The sequence below is a fragment of the Mus pahari genome, chromosome 1 (assembly GCF_900095145.1).
Source record: "Mus pahari chromosome 1, PAHARI_EIJ_v1.1, whole genome shotgun sequence".
NCBI classification, from domain to species: domain Eukaryota; kingdom Metazoa; phylum Chordata; class Mammalia; order Rodentia; family Muridae; genus Mus; species Mus pahari.
In genome coordinates, this window is record NC_034590.1 from 23,287,549 (window position 1) to 23,305,721 (window position 18,173).

The 18,173-nt window shown below is 37.9% G+C and overlaps 1 protein-coding gene across 1 annotated transcript in view; it reads left to right on the forward strand.

Moving 5' to 3' along the window:
- Positions 1 to 18,173, forward strand: part of Nell1 (neural EGFL like 1) — an 827,697-nt gene that overhangs the window by 650,544 nt on the left and 158,980 nt on the right. Inside the window, exon 15 of the mRNA XM_021189273.2 lies at positions 3,759 to 3,854. Coding sequence (XP_021044932.1) covers positions 3,759 to 3,854 — 96 coding nt within the window. The remainder of the gene's footprint in view (positions 1 to 3,758; positions 3,855 to 18,173) is intronic.

Consider the following 18,173-nt stretch of genomic DNA (forward strand, 5'->3'; position numbering starts at 1 on the left):
TTCAAAACAAAAAAAACAAAAAACAAAAACAAAAACAAAAAAACATAGGGTTGATCTTGATTTCCCCGAAGTAGTTATGTTTTGGATGACATAACAAAAAGCCTTTTTGAAAAAAAAAAAAAAAAAAAACACTTAGTTTTGTTTTACTTTTTTTCTCTTTTTGTCTAATGAACAAGGGGGCAATCATTTCCTTTCCTACTCCAGATAAATTTCTTTTAAAATTGCTATGTGCCTAGATCTATGAGATGTAAGCAGACAGACAAAAATGTAGTACCAAGTAGCTAAATGAACTGAATATTTATTAAGTATTATGATATTTGGTGATATTTTGTGTTTGAATTTTAATCAAATTCTTTAGCTATTATGGAACTATTTAAGAAAGAATAAAGTTGTCTTTCTGAGCATGGGATTACAGGTTAACATGCACCGTGACAAATGAAAGACCATAGGTTTTTATAGATAAAGCTGTTAGCTTGAGCCATAGCTCTGCCAGGGAGTGACAATGTAGTCTTGGTTTCTGAGTCTCATTGTGAACATTTTTATATTAAAACAATAACAACTCTAAGATATTTCCATATTATTATCATCAACATGTATTGGTAAATGTTTGTAAGACTGGTCTATTTTTTAAATGTCCTTAAATATCTTATTATTTTATTTTATGTATATGTGTGATTTCTTTGTGTGTATGTCTGAGCACCATGGGCATGTATTGGAGGACAGAAGTGGGCACCAGATACCCTGGGAACTGGAGTTACAGATGTTTGTGAATCACTATGTAGATGCTGGAAATTGAACGTAGATCTAGGCTAACAGTCATTTCTCTTAACTGTTGAATCTTGTAGCTTCCAGGAAGATTTTTAATGTTTTGATACCAGGCTGTACTTCATAGTTGCCATGACGCTGCTACCAACTAATTTTATATAACTATGCAAAGTAAAAAAATCTAGGTAAAGTCCTTTATAATACAAACTCATCTCATCATCATAGAGCTCTTTACATATTCACAGATTGTCCCAAAAGCCTCACATGCCCCTCACAGATTCTCATATTATTATCTTTGTGTAAGAGATGGTTTTATATAAAACCAGAAACACATACATTCTCAGCTTTTAACATGGTCTGTAGGTCCTAGGTAACATCTGTCTGTATACTAAGGAAAGTCAAGCTGAACATTCTCCTTCTAGTCATGCCATCTTTTGCCACCTCCTGAAGTCTGTCACCTGCTTCCCTTTGTCACTCCTACTCTGCAGAAAAACTCTTATGTTACTGTGATATACTTTAAATACATCACTGAACATGCCACTCACAAGAGCTTACACCATGTGGTTTCTCAAGATGCATATAGGTTCCTTGATGGATACACCAAAGCATATTTTGCCTAAATCTTTCATTACTCTCTTTCTTTCTTTCTTTCTTTCTTTCTTTCTTTCTTTCTTTCTTTCTTTCTTTCTTTCTTTCTTTCTTTCTTTCTTTTTTTCTTTCTTTCTTTCTTCTTTCTTTCTTTCTTTCTTTTTTTCTTTCTTTCTTTCTGTATTTTATTTGTTTATTTATTTATTTATTTATTTATTTAGTATCAGCATGGTAAGATGCTGTAGAGTAGAAAATAGTCCTTCAATTCCAAGGTCTGCACTCTCCTCCAGCACAGAAAGCAGCTCAAAATTAATTGCTGAATCTGTAGAATATGAATTTACCCGAGAGATAGTAAATGATGTGGAAAGCAGCAACATTGTGATAAGTTCTACCTCTTTGGCTCATTCTCAGCTATCTAAACACACCCTGTGGCTTTTTATAGCTAGACTCATATTAATTAAGCAATGATGGCAACATACGGCCAGGACATTTTTCCAGGGTGACATTTTCTTACTACAATTAAAATTTAAAACTCTTGTGCGTGCAGCTCTCATATGAGTACAAATAACTCAGTCTTAACTGTCTCAATCAGCTTCATTAATAGCAAATTTCAATGACTGTATTAGTCAACAGATCACATGATAGGTATTATGGTAACACCCTTCAGTGGCTTATCCTGGATGGAAATGATGCAGAATTACAGGGGTGGGAACTTTCCTATCAGAGCAACCTGCAGAGTGGAGAATAGGCCATCCAGCAAGTATCTTCTATAACCAGGGGACACATGCTGAGATTGGAGCACAACAATGAGCAAAAGCATCTTAACTACAGAGCCTCACGGTGGAGTGGGTTGTGTTAGCGTGTTAACTGCGTGTGAAGGCGTAGTTGTGAGAGCTGCTTTGCTCTGGATTCATTACTAGAGACCTCCAGCCTCCCTCAGCTGGGAAACATTTGGGGGTAAAAATCTGGGTTTCATTTCCATTTCAGTGATAAAACATCCCAATGAAAAGCAATGTAAGTTGGCAAAGGGCCCACAGTTCCAAGTCATACTTCTGTTGGAAGTCAAGGCATGGCTGAGCTTCAAAAGCTAATCCACCTACTGTTTGTGTAAAGAGAGATCAAATCGAAGGGTCTTTGGCTGCTTGCTTTTATTCAGCTAGCTTCCTTTTCTGTTGTACTCTTTAGGTTCCCCTGTCTGGAGGATTGCAGGACCCACACTGGACTAGATCATTTTATATCAATTAGCAATTAATGTACTATCTTATAGAAAAGCCCACAGGGCAGTCTGCTGTAGGAGTTTCCTCATTAGAATTCTCATCATACAACCCTGTAGGTGGAACAACAATATGAACTAACCAGTACCCCCTGAGTTTGTGTCTCTAGCTGCATATGTAGCAGAAGATGGCCTATTCGGCCATCATTGGGAAGAGAGGCCCCTTGGTCTTGCAACCTTTATATGACCCAGCACAAGGCAAGGCCTGGGCCAAGTAGTGGGAGTGGGTGGGTAGGGGAGCAGAGGTGGGGAGAGGGGTATAGGAAACTTTCGGGATAGCATCTGAAATGTAAATAAAGAAAATAATAATAATAAAAAAAGAATTCTCGTCATAGGTTATTTCCTGTTGTATCACATGTACAATTAACATTAAGGGTGTTAGATGTGGTGGGGTAGATTTGTAAGACTTACCAAAATGTGGAAATTAAGTCTACAGCCTTTCAAGGCATTTTCACATTCAGATAATTTTCCTAAATCAAGCATTTGGGATAAGCTCAACATTTTAGCTATGAGAATAATGGGTTAATAATGGAGGCAAAATACTGGAGCCAGCTTAAATGTTCACGAGTCAATGATTCATTACTTTTATTGTTTTACAAAAAAAAATGTATCAAGCACCAAACATTTTTGAAAAAAGTAAAGAATATAGTGTCATATAAAAGATAATATAAATGATACTTATTGGGAAAAATAGGTTCTAAGACACCAGATATTAAAAAGTCTTTGCTCTCAATCTCACCTTTCACTTTTGAGCTATTTGTCTCAGATGATTTCAAATAAATCAATAAAGATGGCAGAAGAACCTTCTGCCAATGCCAGCTCTCACTTAGCACATGTCAGGTTCAAGTGCAACACCTTAAATCAATGATTTCAGTTAACTTCATATAAAGCAGTGGAAACATTGCTATAGTTATTACATTATGTACATAGAAAAACTTGAATATGCCAATACAAAGGTGTATTCCCTGGGATGGTATGCATACACACACACACACACACACACACACACACACACACATTAACTTATATTGTGTGTGTCTGTATGTGTCTGTGTTTTGTGTGTGTGTGTGTGTGTGTGTGTGTGTGTGATCTAGATTATGTTAACTAAACAAAGTCTTTGCTTCCATTACAGCATTCTGTGAAGAAGGTTGCAGATATGGAGGTACCTGTGTGGCTCCTAACAAATGTGTCTGTCCTTCTGGATTCACAGGAAGCCACTGTGAGAAAGGTAAGATGAATCTGACCTATTTTTCAGGTGTGTGTAGGTAGGGGAAGTAAGTCAAAGAGAATACATAAAAGCTGTTTCCCTTAGGGGTTTCTGTGAGCTGACTTAACACATTTTGATAGTAGACTTTCCAAAGCTGGTCCATTTTGATGACTGTATTGTGTAATGGGCTTTTTCTTTCTGGACATAGAATCTTACCCACCCTCCCTCCAATGTATCTCGCTTAGCCAGGTCAAGCCTTTTCTCTGCTGTAATTTGCCCTGTGTTTTTATTCAGTACTAATTAGAGATAAGGCATGATGAACTGACCTGCCCTACTTATCATCAACCCAGTAGCTGTTCACAAAACTACCGGAGTTATTACAATCTGCTGTGTCGACAGAACCTGAATGAGCAGCACTGGTCTTTGCATAAAAGCATGTTAAATAATTCTGGCAGCAGGATTATTAGTGTGCTTAGGATTTTATTCCAATATTGGTTTATTGGGAACATTATCATTCATGAACTTAATATTATAAGGCAGTTAATATCAGTATGTTTCCACTTATGCACCTTTTTGTTCACATTAAATGTGGCATTCACACGTGGCACTGTTTAGCGAAGTCTAGTCCACCTGGTGATTGGGAATACCCTAACTGTGCACATGAGAAACTTGTAGTATTTTGCACTAGGATGCACAAGTAAACATCTATTTGTTTTTGCCATGCTTTTTTCTGAGATGCATTGTGCTTTCCTGAGTCTGGATATCACATCATAGATTAGGAAAATGGGTATGATGCTCTATGTAGCCTTATTAGTCAGGTATTAGTCAGGGTATACTTATCAAATGCTAGAGATAATAATAGATACTGTCTTATTTCCTTTTTGCTTAAAAGCTTCTGAATTCATGTCATGGATTTTTTTTAAATGAGGTCATTTGCTGGGGATAGTAACACCCACCTTTAATCTCAGCATGGGTGGGAAGCAGAGGTAGATAGATTTCTGAGTTGGAGGCCAGCCTGATCTATATAGAGAGCTTCTGGCCATTCATAACTATACAGTGGAACTCTGTCTTGAAAAAATAAAACACACACAAAAATGTCCTTTTCTTCACTCTGGCCAATAGGTTACATTTCACTGTCTATTCTGTACCTTTGCATACTAACCCTTTAAAAAGAAGTCCAAATTTAACTACATTGAATATTCAGTAAGGGACTCAATGACAGACTGTGCCATTGTCCCCACATTTTTTGATCTTAGCAACAAACCACCTAGCATTTATTAAATAATAATAATTAATTGGCTTATCTTTTTTTTTTTTAATTGCCAGATTGCCTGAGCATCCTGGCAGACTTGTCTTATGGAGGCTAGGAATTTCTAGGGATAACAGCTCTTGAAATACATTTAATTTGAATTATATTTTAAAGGAAAAAAGAGACGGGATTTTTAGGTTTTATCTAGAACCACGTTATGTCCTGAACCCGGAGAGGATGGTGATGAGCATCATGAAGGTGTAGATACCATTGCTAATGCAGTGCCGTCTCTATATACTAATGATGCTAAACTTTTTCAGTGGGTATTTAGATGCTAGAAACAAACATTATAAAGAGATGGGTTTTTTCTTTTTTCTTTTTTAGACTAGGTCTTGCGATACAGATTTAGCTGGCTTGAAATTCACAATATAGACCAGGCTGGCCTTCAATTCAGAGTGACCTATCTGCCTCTGCCTCCGGATTGCTTGGATTAAAGTTGATTACTACCATGAGGTAGATATTGTCACTCCCATTTATCTGGATGACAATCTAAGACTGATCTGGGGTCAATAACATTTGCAAATAGCCAAAACTAAAAGTATTCTTCAAGTTGCATCTCATAGCCTGTGATGGGTATTCTTGTAAAAATATAGATAGTTCGTTTAGAGGTCAGCATTAAGGAGACATGGAAATAAAACAGGAAAGTAAGACCTAATATAAATTATAGTACTCAATAATATAAATAATATTCGATGTTAAATGTTTATTGTGTAAAGAATACAATGCCTAACTCCTAAAGTTTAACTAGCACTTTCACTAAACTGTATGAATGGCAAATATTCATAAGTAGTAAGAGGTTTTAGAGTGTGTTTTATGCAATAAAATAATAAATTAAATATTTAAATGCAGTTCAATATTTTGAGTAAAAATAAATTGTAGAACATGAAGAAATAAATTTTGCCTAAAACAAACCAACAAAAAAATGCATCAATCCATTCCCACCCAAGGATCAAAGAGTATTGAGGATAAAGGGGTAGAATCATGCTAGAGCCAGATGATGGAGAGGAGGTAGAAACCCTGTCTTCTAGATACAGCAGGCAGTTGCGGTCACGAGCATACGAGTCTGTGTCTATCTGCAGCAATCCTGCACATATACAACCGAAGTCATGGGAGTAGAATGGGAATAGTAGAATGGGAATAAACAGAAAGCAAGGTAGCTTTCTGTGACCCTGTGACCACCCAGATCCCAGAGGAAGCTGTGGCTGGTAGTGTATAAGAGGATAAGAGAATAAGAGAACACTACAGGGAGTGGATGTGATATCAACACATTTCAAACAAGTAAGAACATCAGAAAAGAAATTAAAAATATATTTCTGAATCACTTCCCCCAGACTAGGGGAACTGGAACAGGAAGCGTGGCTCCACAAATTTGCATTTCCACTGAGAAGCACTGGGTACTTCAAAATTTCATCTAAATACCTACTACATATTTTAAGATTACAAACCACTGAAGGGAGCATTTCTACACAGTAGGGCCAAGGGTCAGTAGCAGTCCCGGGAAGTTACTGAGGATCCTTTTGCTCCATCAATCATCCCTTTATCCTATTTTCCATATACTATAGTGGATATTTGAAGTACTCCTTATTCTTCTGCCTCTGAGGTGAAGCACAGCAAAGTGTGGTTATAGAAGAAAATCAGGACCAGAGACAGAAAGGAAATGTTTCTAGGCAAGTCCTTTCTCTTTAGATAAATATTCAAGTTGGAACCAGCAATTCCACATGCTTGAATTCTCAAAGCATCTCCCATGGAAAAGATCCGTTAATGTAAAAATCTTCTGTATGTGGTGTTTCTCTGAGCACATTCACCCATTTAATCCTGGCTACTGTTCTGTGGGATTCTTCAAAGAAAGGATCAAATGCATGCTTTTCCAATTAATTGTGCACAGTGGTCTGGATGAGTTGTGTAGAGATCATTGCAAGTCTGTCCTCTCTGGGCTAAATTTTTTTTTTCCTGTTACTCATCATGAGCATCAAGTCTATTGGCTCCTGAGAATTTCTGCTTTCATGAGAATCAGAGAGCCAATGGCAGCAGGCTGGTACTCTGTATGAGCCTGTGGCTCAATTGCACCAAATCTTCTATTTGTTTTGTTGCAGAGCTACATGGGCTTACTTGAGCCAGTTATATTTATACATGTTTCTCTGAATCCTAAAGTTACTGTTTTTATTCAATGCTTTTGATATATACCCTCTCAAAATTCAAGTACACTTGCTTTGGTTGCTAAAGTTGTTCTTTTAAATACAATGTTATCTGCAATGGGTAAAATGACAGACTCCATTTGTATGTAACACAAAGATCAATAGTTCTCCACTTCATTTCTGTTGGGGTGGGTTTGTTAAACATCAAGTTTTCATTTTGTCCCTGTTCTTTCCTGGACCCGTTATATTTTTAAATTTACTCTTTGGGTATTTCTTCTTTATGCATTTGGCATGATTTAGTTTCATGTCAATATGGAGATTTATATAGACGAAAAGGACCATAATTCTAATAGGTCCTATTATTCTGCTAAATGAGCATAGTATTAATCTGCCCCTTGACCTTTTTATCTCTATCCCCACAGATTATTGCATCCCTCAACCCTCATCAGAGAAGTTTGTTTTTACAGTAGCTGGTTATCTCTACAGAATCCCAGAACTAGACAACACACAGAGAATAAAACAAACTTCTCCGATCAGCTGTAAATGGGACTTTTATATCAATCTTTCTACACAAAACTATGGTATCCCCTTGGAAAAGGACACAGGGAGTAGATGTCTATAGCAGAACATTTTTACAGATATTACAGCACAATGACATACGGATTCACAGCAGCTGTGGTATCCAAGAGACTTGAACAGAATCAAGCCAGCCAGAAACCCAGCATGGATAGGGGTTGGGCTTATGATGTTCCACCACCTAGTTGAGAAACCATTGGGAATTAATGGTAGCTAGGGAAGGGAGAGTCAATTTTCTTCAGGGATGCCTTCCCTGGAAATCTCCACATGGACCAATTAATGGTCCCAGGGCCACAGAGACAACACTAAATAGACTCAGTGGAGTTGTTGTGGTTTGTGTGTTTTGGGGTTTTGTTGGTTTTTTTTTTTTTTTTTTTTTTTTAGAATGCAAGAAGTTGGAAGGCAAAAGTTCAGGGCTTTGGAGTGAGCCCTAGATCACAAGAAGTCTCCAACTTGAATCCTTTATCTACAGAAATTCTATTTCTCTGCCTATTAGTGGCTTGGTGGCCCTGTCAGACTGACACGCAATTAGGATGATTTTCAAGGCAGATATATGACCTTCACCTCAAACTTAGTCCAAGTGCAGAGAACCATATGCCAAGGTTTAACTTCTCCTTTGTCCTGCAGTGTACTGGGGGCAGGCCCTGAGACTTCTAGACCAGCATGAGCTACCAGGTGCTATGTACCTTGTCATCTGGAGAATGCTTCTAGGTGTTCTTGAAACCTCCTATCCCCAATCCTACCCTGGGATGGGTTTTAAAGGGAAATTCTTTTCGTACTGAAAGTGAGATCTTGGCAAATAGTCTTTATCCAAGGAAGTTCTCCTGTTGGTCCGCAAGTGCCTGATGCTGGATTTCCCAAATTATAACTCCAACACGAATTGCATGTAAAGGTTGCCTTAGACAGAATGCATCATAGTAAGGATGAGGGTGGAGAATGCCATTGGGATACTGAAAAAAGAGTCTAGAGTTTGCGACTGTTTCTGGTGGCATTGTCAGCCAAATTTCTGTAAAGCTGTTAGCACCTTTGCTGTTCAGAAAGGAGCCAATCATTTTAACAGATTGACATTCACCATAAAATAAATGAAGGCTATTAGGAATTACCCTGTCTAGGCTGCATGCAGAAAAATAATAGCTGTTTAGGAGGCAGGCAGTGCTTGCCTCCCACAAGGCAAGCCTGTACTACTGAACTGTGAAAGTCAAGAGTTTGTTTCAGAGTCTCATTTTTAATCCTTTGTTCTGGAAAGTACAAACACCACTGTGACGTGAAGGGTACTGGCTAAACAGAAAGCAAGGTAGCTTTCTGTGACCCTGTGACCACCCAGATCCCAGAGTTACTAACTTACCTTAGCACATCCTTGTAAGCCTTTGTGTCTAAGAACATGTACCACACTATATAGATCATGTAGAAAAAAAAATCTCTGAAGCTTCAAGCTAGATCTAGAATGAATATAACTCAGGACTTGCTTCACTCTATTCTAATAAGATTCATTGGTTAGAAAAGTGTACAGTTTGGTCCAAAATAGGATGGATCAAAGAGCAAGATCTATGCATTCCTCCTGGTGTTGGTTGAAATGATAAGCAGTTTCTGATGCCATGAGGTACGGTGGTTTTATTATAGCATCCAGTTAAACAGAGACCTCAAATTTATCTCTGGATGGACACAGTTTTAACCAAATAGATGGAGTTCATGAGGAGAGATCCTAGAAGATTATTGTATTAAAGGATGACTTGCTATGAAAATCTTTCCTGACCTCCCTAGTCCTTAAAAGGTAAGTGTCAAATTTTATACCATGTTACATAAAGACCTGTGTGATTAAATCTTTGCCTCACTCTCTAGCTTTATCTCTTCCTCTTCTTAAGTCTGAAAGTTTAGACCGTTTTAAACTACTCTCAATCAGTGTATGTTTTCAGATATCTGAGCTTTTCTTTGCACTTTCTCTCTTTGCCTACAAGATATACAGGCTTAAATATTTATCATGAATATATGTAATATCCAATAATAGGAATGTCTGGTTGTTGAAAGTCCCTGATAATTCAAAACAAATTTATTCTCTTACATTCTTTCTTGTTCTTTCACATTCTCTATGCTGAGGTACTAAATCCACCTGTTTATCTTTTTCATTGGTCACTCAAACCATTTAACCCAGTGTTTGAAATCCGTGTAAAATCTGTGCTGGATAGTTTATGTCAACTTGACACTGGATAGTCATCTGAGAGGAAGGAACTTCAATTGAGAAAATGCCTCCATGTGTCATGATATTCATGATATCAGTGTCACACTCACTGAAAAAAAGTACTTACCAGGCACCTATGTGCTAGTTGCCTAAGCAGCAAACCTTTTCTTAATTCTTATTCTAAGACTCATCAACAGCTGATATTCTGGAGGTGGCTGTGTGCCAGCCATTGTGTATGTGCTTAAATAGTCGAAAAGAGGAATATCGTTGTCATTCTTGTTTAATAAATGAGAGAACTGAGGGTTGAAGAGGTTAACTAGTTGGAAATCACACAAATGGGATTGGTGTGTATATCTATAGCATATCATGCAATTTCTGTCGATTTTTTGGCTCTACTTTTTGCACTATTAAAGTATTCTTGACAATTCTTCATTTTTCTTCTGTTCAGATATCTATCATTTCTATCATCTCAGATTTCATAACTATTTTCAGAGTTTTAACAGCAAATTTTTGGTAAGTGATATACTTATTCTCAAAGTTTATAATCCTAGATGCAGAAAGAGGCAAAAAAGAAAATAGAAAATTTTATAAAATATTACAAAATTTTACTGAAACATACAAAGGATTGTGAGTTACACAAAATATAAGTATATAGCTCAATGGATTTATTTATTTTAACGTGGCATCTCATATACTTCAGGCTGCCCAAATACTATAGCTGATGATGGCCTTGAACTTCTGATCCTCTTGCATCCAGAGATCTGGAATGGCAGATAAGCATCTTTATGCCCAGTTTACCCTGTTTTGAAGACTAAACCTGGGACTTCGTGCATTCCTGGCAAGCCTTTGCCAACTAAGCTGTTTCCACAGCTCCCATTCTTCTCTTAAATTAGTGGAACTATTCTTTCTTTCTCCACAGAGTTGGGGGTTAATTCAAGTAATTAATAACTATATTAGATTTCCTTTCATAGTTCTTTAAATAACTATAGTTACTTTTAGTTGGAATGTTACAACTCAATATGTTTTAAATATTAAAAGTAGGGCATTATCTCCTTCTCCAAAGGCCCCTCTCTGGTCTTATCCAAACATTCTGCCTCTAGGGACCACAATCCATGTTTTCCTGACTTTAAGGATTGCTATGAGAGATCAGTTACTATTCTGATGTGTTCACCTTATATTATCTTGTTTTGTTCATATAACATCTTGACTATAACATGGCAGTAACAGGTTCTTCTGTGATCATTTCTTTTTTTTTTTTTTAATGCTTCTTTTGCTTGAATGTTCTTTTCTCACGCTAGATTTGGAAAATTCTTTTTTCTAGTTTCATTGTGTAGACTGTCTATACATGTATCACAGCTCCTTCTTCTGTCTCATAGATTCTTAGGTTTGATTTTTTGATCATATCCCCAACTCTTGAACACTGCTGTGATGATTGTGTAGCTTTTCTCTTTACAGATGGTTGGACATGCCTCCCTCCCTGTTCTCCACCTGTGATGTCCTCACTCTCTCCCGTCAAGCATATCAGTGGCAGTTGGTTTCTTCTGTGCATTTTCCTTGGCTCACTGAGGTTGTTTCCCCCTTTATTTCTATATATTTTCAACTTCAGTTTTCTTGTTGATCTTTCCATCTATGTAGACTTTCCTCCTATGTTTCTGGTTTTCTTACTCATTTTAAAGGCTTTGTCCTTTGTGAATTGACGTTCCTAAGTTCTAGAGTAAAAACCATCTGCTTTATCCCATCTGCCTTGAGGTCACATGATCAGAAGTCATGTCTCCTTCATTTAGATGTTTCTTGGGTTTCAGTGTTCTGACTTGTACATTGGCACTTTGAATGCTTCATCTGGTTTTATTTGGGAATCTTGTTGAACAGCTCCTTCTTAAGAACTCAGTGTCCAGTATGCTTTGGAATAAGGCATTGGCTTCCTTTTTCATGGTAGTCACAGGGCTCCAACTCAGCTGTCTTCTTCTTCTTCTTCTTCTTCTTCTTCTTCTTCTTCTTCTTCTTCTTCTTCTTCTTCTTCTTCTTCTTCTTCTTCTTCTTCTTCTTCTTCTTCTTCTTCTTCTTCTTCTTCTTCTTCTTCCTCCTCCTCCTCCTCCTCCTTCTGACTTCAGCTGTTCTATCAATTTGTGAATTTATGAAACTATTTCTCTTTTTTCTTCTGCTCAAATTCCTCTCTTTAAACAGGTTACACAGAAGTAGTTTCCTCTGCTCTACCCCATCACCAGATTTCCCCTTTCTCTATTTGAGGAGGAGGGCTACTCTCGGGGTAGTAGAGGGGAGTTCTGTGTGTCTTTTCCATTTAGAGAAAGCAGTAACTAGATCTTCGAGTCTGGAACACACTTGCTAGATTGCGTTTTTAGTTATTCTACTACTTCTGTATGATTCAACGTTCTCATCCCTCCTTCTTAGTATTTTATTATTTTGTGAGTGTGGTGGGGACTTTTCCCTCTATCTTACCTTTCTACTTACTAAGTTACTAACTTTTACTATGCTGTTTGTCATGGATTAAAGGCTTTTCTATCTAGTGGTTTGTTTTGTTTTGTTTGACGTTTGGTGGTAATGGGAAGAGTTTTTGTTTCATGATTCCTTCCTAGGATCAACTTTATAAGGACACCTTTTCCTGTCACTTTGCTTTTTCTCAGGCATCTTTGCTTTTCTTGGGCATCTTTCCTTTTTCTCAGGCATCCCTACCTACCTGCCCATCTTTTACATAGAAGCATTAAAAATGTTTATTTTAAACTCATTTATTCTGTGTGGCATGGTGATCCACAGATTTTACAAAGATTAATCGCCTATAACCCTGGAAGGAAGTGATTAAATTCCTAGATGCATTAAATGTGGTTGCTGGTATGCCTAGAGACAACTAGGCTGCAAACGGCGAGAGTTGAAAAGTTCGGTCTATAAATTTTCACTTGGTACCCCTCTGTGCCATGGTACTTCTGCTCTCATCCATCTGGATTTGTGGTACCCTATGCTGAGAACAGTGCTGTAGCATCTGCTGTGTTGAGAGAGGCAGGGGATGGGCTGGGGTGAACAAAAACTCTGAGGAACTGCCTTTTAATCTAATTTCAAGTTAAGTTTCCTCAGTTAGCCTCACTATTGTTTGTGGTTGCTAAGATAAAGCACCATCCATTCTGGGACCCAAGGTGTAAAGCAGGAGGAGGCTTTGGGCTTTTTCCTCAGTTGGGCTCTGAGCTATTTTTATTACGTCTTCCAGTTGAATTAACACTCATCAATCTCTTTTCTGGTTTCCGAAATTACGTTGCCCTCGTGTCCTCTCCTGTGTGCTTTGCCTTTGAGGCCTCAGACCTTTTGATTTATTTTGTACTATGTAGTTCTTAGTGTTTGAAGGAGAAAGCAGAGTTAGGTATGCATATTTAACCCAGTGACTTCAATCAGAAGCCAGGCTCTCACTTCCAAAATTGTGTTTGACCCCCCCAAAGGAAAAGTCCTAAAGAACACTGATGATTTATATTATTCCTTTGAAAATAATCAGAGAGTACAAATGTTTCCTCTTTGAGAAGGTTTAATAAGGCCAAGGGAAGGGATGAGATTTTATAAATATCCCACCTCAATGACTCCTTAAAATATTAGGAAAGAATACATGAAAAGATGAATATATTGCCTTTGGAAACAGAATATCAACATAATTTCAAGCACTAGTAGAGCATTATTTAAGATGTTAAGTGTTTGAACTGTTGTTTTAAATTTTCAGAATGTTCTGGGAATAAATTGTCGTTCTACTAAGGATGCTAAAATTGAGTTGAAGAAAAATATTGAGGGCTATTTTCCATTAAATTTCTTTGAAATATAATTTCTAATTATTTGGAGGTGATAGTTTCAGTGGTTAGGGAAATGACCAAAGGAATGTAAATAAGGCAAGACAGGAAAAGGGAACACCATGCCATACTTAATTGGGGTTGAAGGACAGTCAAGGCACCACAGACTTGAGCTCTGGGGTCAGACTCACTTAGCAGTTTCATTAATGATCTGGAAGAAGGAGGATCCAACAAGTTAATTAAATCTACAGAAAGCCCTTACTGGAAGTTACAAATACCAGGAGAACTAAGAAATAATAAGCAAAAACCAGGAGGTCAAGAGCTACAATAGCTGTGGGCACAGAAGAGCACAATTAAATTTGGGAGGAATAATTGTAATTGAATACATTTCATTCAGTGAAAAGAGGAGTTAAAGTATAGGCAATTAATAGTGCTCAGAAAATGGTAGCTTTGGAAGTCCTGCAGGCTGATGAAAGACTTATTTATCTGCGAGAACAGGACTTTCTGACTTCAGAAATAAATCCATTTAATAAAAGGAAATGTGCTTCTTGATGAATTTATTTATTCATTTTTGTTAATACATAAGTGAGTTGGCTAGTTTCCTTAATAAATTTCTCCAACCTTCAGAAGTGCTCATGTTATAGCATAGTATAGAGTAGACAATTAGAAATGCATGTTACCATGTTCTTGAGGTCTAGGTTACAGGGATTATGGGAAAAACACAGAATTCAGAATTACTGAGACAGGTCCCACTAAAGGGAATGTTGGTGTGAAGTTATTAGGTTGGGAATATTGGACTCCCTATCCCAGGAGCACAGTTGACTATAGGAAGGCCTGTAAGGTCTGTGTGTTAGAATAGCTTCTCTACTTCTAAAGTAGACCTCTACTGATAGCAGAGATTTTAGAGCTAACTTTGAAGTACATGTGATGCCCATTAGAGAAGAAAAACAGCAGAATAGGAAAACAAATAGGCAACATGTCAATCATATGCCTTGTCTGTGCCCAATGATCCTCAGTGACTACTTTACTTCTCAGATTAATTCTATAGGACAAGACATTCCCCAGTCAAAAGAAAAACAGGAGTCTAAAAGTATAAGACAAAGGACCTGAGGTCAAGCTTATATGAGCCCAGAGACCGCACTGCATTACAAAGTCCCATAGAATATTAAGTGATATGTGTAAAATGCATATGTATGTATATATATATATATATATATATATATATATATATATATATCATTCTATTGGATTTTATAGGATAAATCTAAGCAGAAAAGCACTTTCTTCTGGGATTGCTATTGACATAGCTGCCCTGCTAGGTAAAATGGGTGAGCAGGGGTCATTCTTCAACTTGCAACAATGACAAAACAATTGTCTTAAAGGGAGATATGGAAGATACCTTGATATATTGATTAATGGTCTTGGGAGGTGAAATCTATCAGCCAGTTAACAAATAGCAAGCACTACACAATTGTGTAGTGTGCTCAGTCTGACTACAGTTAGTAAAAATAGAACCCCAGTGCTACTATTTTAGAAACTGCATCTTTGAGAGTTGAGGCATACTTGTTTAAGTATTCAGATATTATACATGCTTAATTAAATTACATATTAAAAGTCTAGATAGCTATTAGCTGAAATTTCTTCCTTTTCATTTGTGTAGGTAACCCTGCCACCAGTTTTAATAAGTTGCTGGGGCAGCTGACCTTATTCAGAGTTAGTTATCATCACAATGAGAATTGAGGGAGTTAGAGAGTAAATAAAACTTTTCTGTTTGGAAACAGTTAAAAATGGGTAACTTTTTTTTTTTTTATGATGTGCACTCATAACCCATAACCGTGGAAGTGGACAAATAGAAAGATGACCTTTTTTTTTTTTTCAACATGGAGTGTGAGCAAAGAATAAGGGAGAAAAGGCTACCCAACAAGAAGGGGCTTGCATGCTCAGTGCTGTGGCTTCCCTGCTCTTCTTTCCTCATGGCACCAAACTCCTCATTCTTTGGAACCCTGAGCGCCCAGTTGAGATAGTCTCTATGATCATAATAGAAGCGAGCTGGTTCTAACTGGAACCTAGTTGCACTGAGGGATGTCCATTGTCCCTTCTGGAGGCAGACCAAGTCGATTCCAGAATTATCTTCAGACAAGTAGCTGCTGTTCCTTCTGATTTCTGAACTTATGTTTTGCCAAGCAAAATGCATAAAAGAAGATAGAGTTTCAATTTAGGACTTCTAGAGCTTATGGTACCTTCTGAGAACACTGGAAGAGTTTATCCATGGCAGATTGGAATCATATCTATTACTGTAGTAACAGTACATTTTTGTCCTTCAGTACCATGGGAGAAATATCACAGGCCATGCCATGGAGTACAGAACCTTGGAAACCGTGAAATATTAAAGGTGTAATTCTACTTTCTGACATCTGTGGAAATTGCATTGGCCTCTCTGAAAATAACCCCTGAATCGAGTCTCAAATATGAAGAAGGGACTTGGAAAAAAATAACAGAAAAGTGACAATCAATGGCCCAAATCAACCAGGTTCGAGAATTTATTGATTAAGAAAAACAAACAAAAATACTAGCTGATATGACAGCGAGACTAAAGAGACCAGATCAATCCACAGGCACAGTAAATGTCTTTTCAATACTGTCTTCGATCACAGTAGCGAGGAGCTGGAGCTTTGCTTGAAGCAGCATTCACTTGTGTGTGCAGAAAACAAAACTGCCTGCACCACATAAGTGACTTTTTCCAGTGTCTTGTCATCAAGGTCTCTGTAATCCAGGAAGCCTTTCTCATAGACTCACAAACTACACACTGTGGAAAACAAACGTTTATAGGGAACCAGGGCGGTGGGAGGTAGTTTTGATACAGCTACTTTCTAAAGAGATTTTTCCAGTACCAGGAATTGAATTTACCATGTTTGCCAATTTCTGTAATGCATTCACATGTAACAAATTATAGACATATTAGTCTGGCTCATTTGCTTAAGAACAAATGGTTTCAGAATGCCAGGCAAAGGGGAAAAGGGATGGATAATTTCTAAAAGAAAGACTCAAATCCAAGGAGTTGGTAGTGAAGTAAGACTTGAACCTCAGTTTTGTTTATTCCACATATGGCTTCTTCAGTATTTAAGTGTATTTAGTACTGAGAGGGCATGGATAGAACAGTGCTGAGATAAGTACCTGCATTCACACATGCCCAGTACTTTCTGTGTAAATTATCTGAAAGATTAGATCATCAGATGTCAAGAAAGATGAGAAAGACGCATTAATTCATTATTAATCCATGGTTTGAGAGCAGCCGCTGTGTAGGAGAAGCGGGAGGCATCTGGGCAAGGTTTGAAGGATATGTTGCTTTCCATTCTTAGAAGAAAAACCAACCAAATTTTAGTAAATGACAGTCACATGGCTTTCATCTTAAAGGGTGACTTGGAGACATCCACCTCAGGGAGAGAAGTATTGGAGGCACAGAAAGGTGAGTAAAATTCTGTGCCCTGCAACTGCAGGCCATGCCTGGGGAAAGACAAATGACCCGGCACGAGAGGAAGGCTCATGTTGTGCTTATTTGTATTAACCTCAGATTACAGGGGGTATTAATCATCGCCCTCGGTTGCAGCACATCGTGGGGCCATCATCACACTCTCCCTCCTGCTTATTTAATCTCTTCTGTTTCTCGGTTGCATTCTCTTCTTGCACTTCATCATACAGCCTTCTAATACATTGCAGGTCTTTGCACACTTGACTGTGTTCCTCTAACCACGAGTTGCTATTTTGGGACACAGATTTACGGAGGTGATACAATCCTACATATTTTATGACCCAATCTCTCTTAAAATCCCCACATTTTTGTTTATAAGATTTCAGTGGATTATCTGTTGCCATTCAAAGTCAGCTGGCTCCTCTGATCCACCTTATAGTGTTGTGTGTGTTTCCACCAGATTTCTCACAAGTCTCATTCTCCTTCCAACATAATAAATGCTACCATGGAGACAGACTCTTGTATCTCCCTTCATGGCTGTGTGCTCCCTTGAGACATGGCCCCCACATACCATCAAAGTGTGGAATGAAATGTGAATTGTTTTTGACTAAAGATTGTCAGAGTATCTGCAGAGCCCCTGTGTAAGACTACATTCTATAGCCATTTCTGGGGTGATGGACATGCTGTAAGTGTGAGCCTGTTCACAAGTGCCACCGTGGCCTTTTCCAGCTTTACGTGGTTGATGATCATCTGTCTGTCTGTCTGTCTGTCTGTCTGTCTGTCTGTCTGTCTGTCTGTCAGTCAGTCTGCCTTCCTGCCTACCTATGGGGTCTCGGTCTCTCTCTCTCTCTCTCTCTCTCTCTCTCTCTCTCTCTCTCTCTCTCTCCCTCTCCCTC